General features: G+C 38.6%; 1 protein-coding gene across 2 annotated transcripts in view; it reads left to right on the top strand.

The window, feature by feature from the left end:
- Positions 1-13167, top strand: part of LOC121313081 (FYVE and coiled-coil domain-containing protein 1-like) — an 85110-nt gene that overhangs the window by 26346 nt on the left and 45597 nt on the right. For both annotated transcript variants that reach the window (XM_041245227.1, XM_041245226.1), the window contains exons 8-11: positions 210-2795; positions 5007-5099; positions 9373-9491; positions 10220-10387. In XM_041245227.1, the coding sequence (XP_041101161.1) occupies positions 210-2795; positions 5007-5099; positions 9373-9491; positions 10220-10387 (2966 nt within the window). The remainder of the gene's footprint in view (positions 1-209; positions 2796-5006; positions 5100-9372; positions 9492-10219; positions 10388-13167) is intronic.

Below are 13167 nucleotides of genomic sequence, written 5' to 3'. Positions count from 1 at the left end.
GTTGTCTTTTACCTATCCAGAATTTTCTGAGAATCACAAACAAAGGTGTGCAAGGCCTATATCTTCATTCATTAGATTCAGATTTGGTAGTCCAGATCTTTGCTATCAGTAGATCATAGGTATTGTTCAACACTGTATTAAAAATACTTTTATATTAGGTACCCCTGTTGTTTAGTTTAATATATTTCTCAAACGTTATTTGTTCACAGGCACATGACTTTCCTTCAAGCCCAGATTGTAACCACTCTTTAATGAGTGAGCCGGTCAGCAAAGTGGACGAGCTGCGCATTGAACTTGACCAGTCGGAAATAAAGTGGTTGAAATTGCAGGAGCAGGTTCGTCAGCTGGAACAGGAAAAGCAAGAGTTGCTGAAAATCAACAGTCAACCGGAAGGGCAATCAGAGAAGATGAAGAGATCAAGCATCGAGGAGGAAAACTCTCAATTGAGGAAGATGGTGGAGGATGTGCAGAGGCAGCTAGAGGTTTCCTTGTCAACCCAATGCACTGCTCATGACCTGCAGCAGTGCCTCAAAACACTACGGCTAAATTCATCTGAAAAGTTAAAAGATTCTCAAGAGATCATTGTGCAGCTAGAAAAGACAACTAGGGACTATGCAAGTCAATTGCAGTCATTAACTCAAGTGCTGGAAACCATCAAGGCTTCTGAGCAAAGCAAGGGCAGTACCAGTAGTGGTCTTCATGCTATACCCAGTGGTGTAGAACATAAGAACCTAGAGCTCCTGGCAAATCTTCACGGGGTTCTAAATGAAAAGGGGCAACAAACAGCTAGCCACAATGGCTCGGCACAGAAGGTTCACAAACTTTTAGACAAATTCAATGTGGCAGAGAAAGAGAAGATGGAAATGCAGAAAAAAAGAAGTGAGCAAGAATCTCCGATTGAAGAACTGACTGAAGAGTTAATGCTCAGAGAAGATGCCTTAGGAGAAATTGAATCAAAATTCAGCAGTCTCACTGTGATCTCCAGAGAAGAAAACTCTGAGCTAAATAAGCAGGTGGAACAATTTAAAAAACCTAAAGATAAGCTTAAAGCCACCCTGACAGTAAAAGAAGAGGAAACCCCTAATCTGCAAAGGCAGCTACAGGATCTGCAAAGACACTCTGAATTACTGAAGAAGCAGTGTGACGAGAAAGAGAAAAGGACTTGTAAGGAGATGAAGGAACTACAGCAGAAGTATGACACTCTGAAGGAAAGTCTTGAGGAACAGATAAGTTCTCTCACTGCACAACTAAAGGCCAAAGAAAAAGATCTGTCTAACAGCAATATAAATGTTCAAAAGCTAGACGAACAACGAATCAAGATCATCAACGAGAAAGAAGGATTAATTAATACCATTGCAGAGTTAGAAGAAAACATGAAAAAACAATCCAATAAACTAGAGCAATCTAAAACTGAGTGTTCAAATTGGAAGTCACTGAATGAGAAACTGCAACAGACAATAAAGAGGACTGAGGACACCAATAAAGAACTCATGGAAAACAGAACTGTACAAGAAAATGAACTGGCTAGACTTTGGGCTTCTGAGAAGCATCTGCAGAGTCAGATAGATGATGCCATGGTCACTGTAGATGAGAACGAAAAGAAACTAAGGGAAGAAAACAGACATCTACATGAGAGTTACCAGAAAGCGTTAATGCAAAATGCAGTTTTTGAAGAAGCAATAAAAAGGCTTGAGGTTGAGAATAAAGATCTAAAGCAAGATGAGGCAAATCTAAAGGAAGAAATATCCTCACTGAAGAGAGACATGAAGCGGCATGTTACAGAGCTGGAGAAGAATACTGCAGCACTAAAGAAGAGTGAGAAATCCCTTGAGGAGCAGTTACAAGAGAAACACAGACTTTTAGAAGAGAAGGAAAAGTTTATTGATGAACTTATAGTCAAATCAGTTACATTTGAGAAACAAGTAATAGAATTGGAGAGAGAGAAGCTAAACTTAGAGAATGCTTTTCTGCAGCAAACCAAGTCAATGGAATCTCTCAGCACTGAAAAGGCTTCTGTGGAGAAAGAGATTAACTCACAAATTTCTGTGGCTGAAAGGCAACTTGAGTTAAACGTGAAAGAAGTGGCAAGATTGCAACCAGAGGTTATTGACCTGAGAACCAAACTTCAGAGTGCCAGTGAGGAAAGGATGAAAACCCAAACTAAGTTTGATGTTACCGAAGCCTCTTTAGAAGAATTCAGAACCTTTACAGAGCAACTGAAGGGACAGATTGAGTCACTTAACCGAAACCATGTGCAGGAACTTGTGCAGTTTAAGGAGAAGGAAGACTGTCTGAGAAAAGATAAAGAATGTGAAGCCAAGGCCTGGGCTGAGCTTGAAACTATGACTGCTTCTCTTAAACATCAGGTGTCGGTGCTGAAACAGTACTCTGAAAAACTTGAGTTAGAAAACACGGAAACCAAGGAATTGCTTCAAAGGGCAAATGTGGAAATGGCTGAGCTTGGCATTCAGATCTGTACCCTCACCTCAGAAAAAGAAGATGTGAAAGAAAAATTGACCAGTGTTTCTCTTCAGCTTCAGGAGCAATGTGAAGAAATGGGGAAAGAGATGGACAGGTTAAATGCCAGCATGGCTGCCATAAGACAGGAGAACAAAAGCCTTCAGGAGGAGCTGAAGCAATCAGAGAACCTTGCAGACACACTCCTCAACTTACAAGTTAACTTAGAGAAAACTGAAAAGCAGGCAAAAAGTCACCAGGAAACATCAAAAGAAGAGGTCTCTGCTGTTAAGTTTCAGATGAGCAGCGAAGTTCTTAACTATGAAAATAAAATGAAGGTATTTCAAATTCTCCTCTCCTGATAGAAGATATACAAACTAATATATATATATATATATATATAATAGGGACAGACACGTACGTCTGTATTTGATAAACTTACAGTGGCTCTCAAAAGTATTCACCCCCCCTTGGACTTTTCCACATTTTATTGTGTTACAACGTGGAATCAAAATGGATTTAATTAGGAGTTTTTGCCACTGCTCAACACAAAAAAGTCCATAATGTCAAAGTGAAAAATAAAATCTACAAATTGTTCAAAATTAATTACAAATATAAAACAGAAAATAAATATAATTGCATAAGTATTCACCCCCTTTGTTGTGACTCACCTAAATAAGCTCTGGTGCAACCAATTGTCTTAAGAAGCCACATAATTAGTTGAATGGAGTCCACCTGTGTGCAGTTAAGGTGTTTCACATGATTTCAGGTTAAATACACCTGTCTCTGGGAGGTCCCACAGTTGGTTAGTTCATTTCCTAACAAAAACTACATCATGAAGACGAAGAAACATTCAAAGCAAATCCAGAATAAGGTTCTTCAAAAGCACCAATCAGGGGAAGAATAAAATAACATTTCCAAGGCATTGGATATCCCCAGGAGCACAGTAAAGTCCATTATTTAGAAATGGAGAGAATATGGCACAACTGTTAATCTGTCTAGAACAGGCCATCCTCAAAAACTGAATATCTGGGCGAGAAGGGCACTAGTCAGGGAGGCTACCAAGAGGCCTATGGCAACTCTAAAGGAGTTACAGTCTTCCACGGCTGAGCTGGGAGACACTGTGCATATGGCAACAATAGCCCGGGTGCTTCACAAAACTGGCCTTTATGGGAGAGTGGCATAAAGAAAGCCACTGTTGAAAAAAAACACATCAAATTTTGACTAGAGTTTGCCAGAAGGCATGTGGGAGACTCTGAGACCAAGTGGAAGAAGATTCTATGGTCTGATGAGACCAAAATAGAGCTTTTTGGCCTCAACACTAAGCGCTGTGTTTGGCGCAAGCCTAACACCGCACATCATCCTGAGAACACCATCCCTACCGTGAACCATGGTGGCGGCAGAATCATGCTGTGGGGATGCTTCTCTGTGTCAGGGCCTGGACAGCTTGTAAAGATAGAGGGCAAAAGGGATGCAGCAAAGTACAAAGAAATCCTGGAGGAAAACCTGCTGAAGTCTGCAAGAGACCTGGGACTTGGGAGAAGATTCATCTTCCAGCAGGACAATGACCAGAAACATACAGCCAAAGCCACACTGGAGTGGCTTAAAAACAAAAAGGTCAATGTCCTGGAGTGGCCCAGTCAAAGCCCGGATCTCAATCCAATTGAGAATATGTGGAAAGAGTTGAAAATTGCTGTTCACCAAAGGTTCCCATCCAACTTGATGGAACTTGAGCAATTTTGCAAAGAAGAATGGGCAAAAATTGCAGTGTCCATATGTGCAAAGCTGGTAGAGGCTTATCCAAATAGACTCATGGCTGTAATTGCTGCCAAAGGTGCCTCTACCAAATGTTGACTCAAGGGGGTGAATACTTATGCAATCAATTATTTTCAGTTTTATATTTGTAATTGATTTAGAACAATTTGCACATTTTATTATTTGTATTGGCAAGTGGCTACTCCTAACTAAATCCATTTTGATTCCATTTTATAACACAATAAAAGGTGGGGAAGTCCAAGGGGGTGAATACTTTTGAGAGCCACTGTATATCTCATTGCTCTCTATGCTGAATAAATATTTCCTTTCAGCAATATTTAAAGTGTCCTTTTGTATAAATGAGGATGGCATATTGGGGTCTATTCAGTTGCACTAAACAGTGGTTGATGTAAATACCGCCAAACCTGTCATTTTACTTTAAATGACAAAAGTACACTTAAGAAGCTCATACATACCATTTTTTTTCAAAGACCCCTCTTTTAATGATTTAAACAACATGTTTAGATCTGTCACACTTTAGATCAATTGTACTCTATACAGCAAAGAAAGCACAGGGAACTGACCAGGTAAGGACCAATATGTATGAAAATACCTCTAAAAAATTGACCTTCACAAAGAAAGTAATTTAATAGCAGTAAAGATACAATTAATCTCCTAGTAGAATAAAACACATTGCTTGGTTCTGTATAGTTGTCATACCACACAGCCTAGATATGTGATGCTCTATGTAGGTACCTAAGCTAGTTTTTAAATGCTAGTTTTGTCCCCATTAGACTGTGACAGAAGAATTGGAGAATATTAAAGGGCAGTTGAAAGAGAAAGAGGAAAAGATGTCTGACCTGGAAGCAACAGTCTCACAATTAAAGGTAGGCATGATTCATTCAAAATATGCAGTTGAATTGGAGCTGTAGACTGTATGTACTGCATATCGGCAAGAATGTATTATTTATCATTTGAAAATTGGCTTTTTATTTCTTGGCATCTCATTGGCTAGTACCCTTGACAAAGGGAACATTAACTTTCAATAGATGACCAGGACATAAAAAGTACCAGCATAAGTGCCTTTTTACCTGGACAGATATCCTTGAGCCACCTACTCATCAGGATTAAAAATAAATAAAACGTATCTGTTCAAGTTTTAAACCACAACAATTTTCTAAGCACAACAAGACCTTCCAGAGTGGGAGCTATTGAGAAATACATAGCAAATATCATAAACAAAAGTAGATATGTGGTGTTTGCATGCAGGGTTGTGTTACTTTGATGAATTGTGTGAAGGGGTGCGTATCGGCAAGGAGACTCAGAGACCAGAAACGCTGTAGTTAAGCTCTCGCATGCATTTATTTACATTTTACAACACAAAACAAACCCACGCTGCCATTCCTTCACCATCACACTACTTATACTAACACCTCTGATCACCCTGTTCCAGCACATTCCCTCGTGTTTTTGCTGGGAGGAATTTAACCCCTCCCTGCCACTCCCACCCTGTTTTCAGTATGAGTATAACCGTGGCAGTTCTAGTGTTAAAAGGAGTATGGCTCAGGCCTTCTGTGAGGCGAGAGTGTATTAAATGGAATGTCCAGACAGTAATTTATGTGTACAGAAATAAAATAATTTATTTTTATAATCTATACACAACAAAATAATTAAATAATAAAAGAAAACAAAATGGTGTGAGGGAAAGAGTGCAGGGGTGAAATCCAAAACCGATCGTGATAACTCGTCTTTAATCGTCTTCGTGGTAAACCATACATAAACAAAAAAAGACAAAAGAAATGTTAGTGTTTTTTTTTTTTTTTTAAATCCCACTGCACCAAACTAGTCTTTCCCTCCACCCATTACTCCTCCTATTTTACTTTCGGACCAACCCCGAACACAGTAGTACGTTCCCTTTAGTATGTAATGTCCCGCCTCTGTAGTCAGTGGAACACCAATCCCCAACTGACAAGTGTCCTTATCCTTCACTTGACTCCAGTGGCTGGAATTTACATACTCGTACTTCCGCCCCTCACCAAGGTGCCGCCCCTCAAAAGACTTTTGCCATGGTCACGAGATCTTGGTAAAGGAAGTCCCGAGTTGGTTTGATGCCATCTACTGTTGGGAGGCTGAATCACAGACCGAAACCCCTTTGACTCATCACACCTTCCCATACAGGGTTTGTTTTTTGGATGTTCCCAGTGATGTGCCATTTATTATTGAGACGCACAACTTGTACAAACATTGAAAATGTATGTTTAAAAACATATGCTAACAAGAAATCCCCTGCTCAAATATTCTGGTCAAACAGTGCATCTTATTGATATTCACATGCTTATTTCACATTCAGAACTGAATTTCACAACTGTTAAAAACATGTATTGAGACTCTCATTAATATTCAACTGAGCAGCTCATCAGTATTTTTTTTTTCTTTTGTAATTTGTTCAGTTTAGAGTATCTACAATAGCGCAAAGCCTTCAAGGTAGTTCTAGATATTTTGCAAGGTCAGTATGTTTTAGAAAATATGCAGGTATACATACCAACGACACCAAAGCCTTTCTAAAAGTGGGTGGGCCAAGGTCGGGGGTGGGTTTATATGAAGTATAAATCCAGTTTAATCCAGTTTAACAACTACGTCAAATAATGAAGCAGGTTATGTATTTATAGTATACTGGTTGTTTAAAGTTTGCAACAACAATACTACTACACCGCTTGGACGACTAATAATAAAGAGCTTGTTATCTGAATGTTGGGTAGTGAGTGGTATCCCACAAACATCATTTAATTTACTTCAAAATTAAGAAAATGACCATGTACAGCATTTACATTGATAAAGAATATATTAATAAAGAATATTAAACAGCTGTCTACAAAGTATTTGTTTAGCTTTGTAGCCTTCAGACACACATTATATGAAATGGTGACAAATGTTTCAACATGTTTCAACAGTTCTGTAGTGTTACAACATTTGCAACAACACAAACTCGGCTTCTCTGCGCTCATTCTTTCCCATATGATTTGTAAAAAGCTTCAGTATACCTCTGCAGAAGCTGGTGGCAATATATACAGTGCCAGTCAAAAGTTTGAGTACACTTGCTGGAAACTAGGTTTTTTTCATAATTGACAGTGTTTTACATCGTATACGTTTCTGTAAATACTTGAAAATGAAAACACATGTTACAATATACAAAACAAAACATAAGGAGTATCAAAGCAATCTTCAAGAAAATTGAAAATTGTCTCCAAATCTTGGATTCCTCAAAATAGCCACCCTTTGCCTTAATAACAGCCTCACAAACACGAGCCATTCGGTTAACAAGTTTCAGCAGGAAATCACCCGACATGTCTTCCCAGCTCTTCTGCAGCAATTCCCAGAGATACAGGGCACTTGTGGGTAGCTTTGCTTTGACTCTTCTGTCCAGTTCGTCCCGTACAAGTTCAGTGGGATTGAGGTCTGGAGACTGGGCAGGCTAGGTCATTAGATTGAGTTGTCTTTCACTTTCCTTCTTCGCCAGATAGTTTTTGCACAACTTTGAGGTGTGTTTCGGATCATTATCTTGCTGAAGAATGAAGCACTGCCCAACTATCCGTAATCCTGATGGAATTGCATGCCTCTGAAATATGCTATGATAGCCATGCTGGTTGAGCTTGCCATGAACTTGGTAAAGATCACCAACTCTATCAACAGCAAAGCAACCCCGGACCATGACACTGCCTCCTCCATGCTTGACAGTGGGAACCACACATGCAGAACTCTTGCGCTCACCCTCTCTGCATCTTACAAATACTCGGCGGTTGGACCCAAATATTTCAAATTTTGACTCATCGGTCCATAAGACCAACTTCCACTCCTCAAACGTCCAGTTTCTATGTTTTTTGGTCCAGGCAAGTCTCTTCCTCTTATTTTGCACTCTTAACAATGGTTTCTTTACAGCAATTCTTCCAGTTAGGCCAGCTTCACGCAATCTCCTCTGAACAGTTGATGTTGAAACATCTGTACTTCTAGTAGCATTTAGGTGAGTTTGTATTTCAGGGGCAGTTAATCGCCGGTTTCGCAGACTCGAATGAACTTGTTCTCTGATTCTGAGGTCACTCTTGGCCTTCCTGACCTTCTTTGATCGTCATGAGTGCCAGTTTCTTCAAATCGTTTGATGGTCTTGGCCACAGCAGTTACAGACACTTGCAAAGTTCTTGCGATTTGTTTTAAAGATTGACCTTCATTTCTTAAAGTAATTAAGAGTCTTTTTTCTTTGCTTAACTGAGCGTATTTTGCCATTTTCTGCTCCCTTACATTCAGGAATGACAAACTTGTGCCTATGCTACCTATATTTATAGTAATCATGGACCCTCACCTGTTAACAATAAATGGTTAATTAGGTAACATGCTAGTTAACTCAGAGAACATCTAACAAAGACACTTTTATGCTTAGGCCAGTGTTCTAACACCGTGTTATACACATTTCAGACTTTTAACTGACTTGGGCTTCAGACTGAAATCCCCTTGCTTTGGGTGATTAAATTTTTTAATGCAATTCACTTATGATTATCAGCTTATATAAGTACACATATCATATAATGAAATATTAAGTGTTTATAGACAAGTTTATACAGTTAAAAGCATAGATAATCATGAAAAACCTGGTTTCAAGCAGGTGTACTCAAACTTTTTGACTGTGTGTGTGTGTGTGTGTGTGTGTGTAAAATATTTTAGCTCAGGTAAATCACGTTTATGAAGTCATGTTCATATTATACAATTACAGTTTCTGTTCTGTATCAAATAGAGGCCTGTGTAGTGTGATGTTTACTCATACTGTATAATGGAATAATGGCTTTTTATTTTATTTCACATTGATTTGCTATTGTTTTTTGACCGTCACTGTTCATGGATTGCCCAGGACTAATTAAGTTGTTCTAGCCTCCAGCGTTTGCTTTGTTCACAGCTAGAGCATTGGAGATATGGCACAACACAACGCAAGTGTTATTGGGATCATTGTGAACTGGAATCGTTGCACATGCAGCTCAATGTAATGTCACAAACAACATTTTTCTTTAGTTGAAGAATGTTTTTGCACTTTATTTATCTGATTTTTATGCAAACTATGAAGGAAATGCAATTGATGTTCATGTGATTGTTAATGTTTTTGTCTCCATGTACCAGGTGGTAAATAGTGATTACTCAAAGCAGTTGGATGAAAAAGCAGAGCAAGTGAAAAATTCTGAAACATTAATCCAACAACATGCTGAAGAGCTACAGTCTTTAAAAGACAATTTGGCAAGGTATGGATTCACAACCACATCTGTTTTTAAAGTCTGTTGTGATCAATTAAATTCATTTTGATATTCAAAAACTGTATGAGAATAATGTTCTGCAAAATCAGACTGGTGTTCAAATATAGAAATTCGTCACATATCCAGCTGCCAGAGTCAGGGCAGATATGTAACGAATCCTGTTTTAAATACCATTATACACTGTTGTAACAATTACAGTATTCACACAATTATTGTTTTGAGATTCAGCTTTAATTATGGAACTCCCCTAAATCCCTTGTTTAGAAAGATATAGGGTATTAATGCTTGTGACAAAGTAGCGGTGTGCCATGTGGGTGCTATGTGATGGACTGGTTTTCTTGAGAAAAAAAAATTGTGGATATACAACTAACTGGAACATAATATACACTTGTTGTATAATCAACGGGCTTCATGGTGATCCATTGAAGAACCCCATTCAAATACCTACTCAACAAAAATTAGTGATTTATTAAAGTATTTTGTGAGCCTGTAAAAAATTAAATGTCAAAAAGGAACAAGCCTATTTATAGTTTATGGGTTTTTTAAAAGTTCATTGGTAATAATGTAAACAGAGGGGTTTACACATACAAAGGTGGCAGCATTAGCTTCCAATCATTTAATTTTACTTGCAAAATACAAAACACTGGGAAAACTGAAGTGACAATAGCTGTATGGGAAAGGTAAATGCAAACAAAATTCTCTTGTCTTTCCCATAGAATTCAAGAAGAATTATTTGCGTCACAAAAAGAAAGCAAAGAGTACAGAGATGATCTTGAGAAGACAGTGGCCGAAAAGCAAAAGGAACAAATGGAGCTCTTGGCTGAACTTGATGATTTGACTCGCACCAAGCGGAACCTAGAGGAGCGACTCATTGAACTGATTAAGTATGTTCTATTTTATCATTGGAAAAACAAAGGATTTCTCCTCCCTTTGATACCATGTGGCTGGGACTTGAATGATGAATAGTTGTAATGACGAGCCATTGTCATCAAATGAGGTGACTCCGTCCCGGGCTAAAAGTCTCCTCTCGACTCGAGTCATAGTCTTTATGATAAAATAAATGACACGATCAGTTTCGTTTTCAGCAGCCGCCGCCCTTCTTCTGATGCGTACAAGCCCTGCCTCTTTGTGAGTGAGAGTAACACTTTACAACATAGAGACAGAGAAGAGCGTCAGCAGCATGGAAGGAGTACCTGCGCTTGTCGAATCAGTAAGAAATTACTTGGTGGGTTAAGCTTAAAACTTAAATGCAGTCGAAAAAATAGAGGTTAAAGTGTTTTCCGTCTGGTTTAATGTATATTCATCTAAAGTTACACTATGTTTACATTGTTTTAGAAAACAAAAAATAACAGGCAAAAAAGCTGAATTTTGCTAAAATTGTTAGTTGTTTTTAAAATCCAAGCTACCACGAAACTCATGTACAAGCACACCTTTTTTTTTATTATAACTTTAGTCGTCTCCAATTTTTTACCCCGTTTTTTCTCCTCAATTTGGTGTGCCCAATTATCTGTATCCTTGACTCGCCGCTAGCAACCCCCACACGGACTCAGGGAATGGAGGCTGGAGCATGCGTCCTCTGAAACGTGCTCCTGCCAGTCCGTCATTTTTTGCACTGCGGATCCACTGCGAGGACAACACAGATCTGGTGGCTCCACTGCAGAACCTCAGGCACCCTATCGGTCACAGGATTCCCCTGCCAACCTAAGCCCTCCCTACCCGGGCATCGCTCGGCCAATTGTGCGCCGACACCTAGGAACTCCCGGTCAGGTTTGCTGTGACATAGCCTGGACTCAAACCTGTGATCCCGAGGCTAAAGGACACATCCACGTGGAGCACCTTTGCTGGATACCCCACTCGGGAGCCCCCGTACAAGCACACTGTTTTGCACACAAATTTTAATGTAATAACACACTGTACAAGAAATTAACACACAAACCACCCTCTGGAGCTTTAATCATTGTTAGTTAGACCTGTTTGTTTAATACATCAGGATTTGCATGCTGTATAGATGTTTTAGAGTTAGTTTGATTAAAATGTTTAGCTTTTTTAATGAATACATTCATAAAAACGAAAATGAGCAGACCAGACCACAGCAGTATGATTTGGGCAATAGGCACAAATCAACATTGTCAGATGAAAGGAGGTTGAGGATGGAACTGCATTGTTTTGCATTTTTAAGAAGTGCCTGTGGTTTTTGTCATAGTGGGTGAACAGATCAGTTCTTACACCAGTAAAAAAAATGTGTTAGTTTGAGCTGCTGAGGTATTTTGCATGTGTTTATGAAACAGCAGCTACAATACCAGTGCTTTTACATTAGTAGGGTTATTCAAAATGCAGTTGACCTCTTAATATTACTGTACGTTTACACATTCTAACTACATTGATGATTTTATTTAGACAAACGACTGAGATTTTATTGTGCTAAGTATAGGTGGTTAAACGGTTTATGCTGCGATGTGTTCTGTGTGAAATATTTTCATTATTTTTTTTTTTTTAATGTATTGGTGAACAGCTCTTTTTTTATCTGAAAATTACTTATTTGGCAACATGCATAGTTATGCTAAACTCTTTCAAGCTACATTTATTTCTGTAATATTAAGCCAGTTAGGTTGAGTTTATGGATTTTGATCTGGAGCATATATGTGCGAGTATGCAATGGTTTTAAAACTCTGATTTTGCCTCATTTGCATTATTTAGACTGCTTTCCATTGTGACTGCTATGTTTTAAGGCCTAGAAGCAGGCTCTATCAAATATCAAATTAAATGCTGCAAAATTTCCTTTCATATGGTTAAGGTATTTGCAAAGAAACTTTCAGGGAGTTTCACTGTTGAGATAAAAGTGAAAAACAGTCAGGCTGCCATCAGTAAAATTGTAAATAAATGATTGAATGCATTCTTTTGTTTTGTGGTATCCATTGCTGCAATCCAATTGAGCATAGGTAAAAGGGCCTCTGTATGGTCAATAACAAAACCTTCTTGTAAAAAGAATCGTGAATTCACTGAAATGGAGAGACACAGCATAAGGCAGAAGCCATGGACCTTTAGTGGTAAACATCAGTGGGGCAAGTATGCCCACATTATTGTGCATCTCAATTTTGTATTTTTAATTGAAGTGTTCTTTTCTTTTTACTATAGATTGCTAATCTCCTGTAAAATGAACTGTCTTGAACTGCCAGAACTCAAGACTCAAATTGACTCGAGTCAGATAGGTAACTCGGCTCTACTGGACTCGAGCTTGGCATGTCAAAGACTTGACTCGACTCGAGTCTTACCCCCCTGTGACTCGACTTGAGTCCCAATTTTTGTGACTCGATTACACTAGATTAATGATCAATTATTCAACCAAGACCCAGCCACATTCCACATCCCTGCCAAACTTAAATACAAACTGTTGCTAGTTGCAGTCTTTTTTTCTTCATTCTGAGATACTGTGAAATATTGGGTATACCATTCAAGATTTCTGATACCACAGGTAGACAAGATTAATCAATCAGTTATTTTTGAATAGATCCCACAGGTGTAATTAATCAATTAATATTGAATTGATTAAAAGCCCTGAATAATGGTATTATTAAATAATATGAATATGTATCGTTCTTACAGTGTCTACATGGAACCCATGCTTGGTGTATTTCAGCTTTGAGATGCATCAGACCCTTTCAAA

This window comes from Polyodon spathula, chromosome 3 (genome assembly GCF_017654505.1).
Source record: "Polyodon spathula isolate WHYD16114869_AA chromosome 3, ASM1765450v1, whole genome shotgun sequence".
In the NCBI taxonomy this organism is placed as follows: Eukaryota; Metazoa; Chordata; class Actinopteri; order Acipenseriformes; family Polyodontidae; genus Polyodon; species Polyodon spathula.
This window is presented reverse-complemented; position numbering and strand designations above follow the sequence as displayed.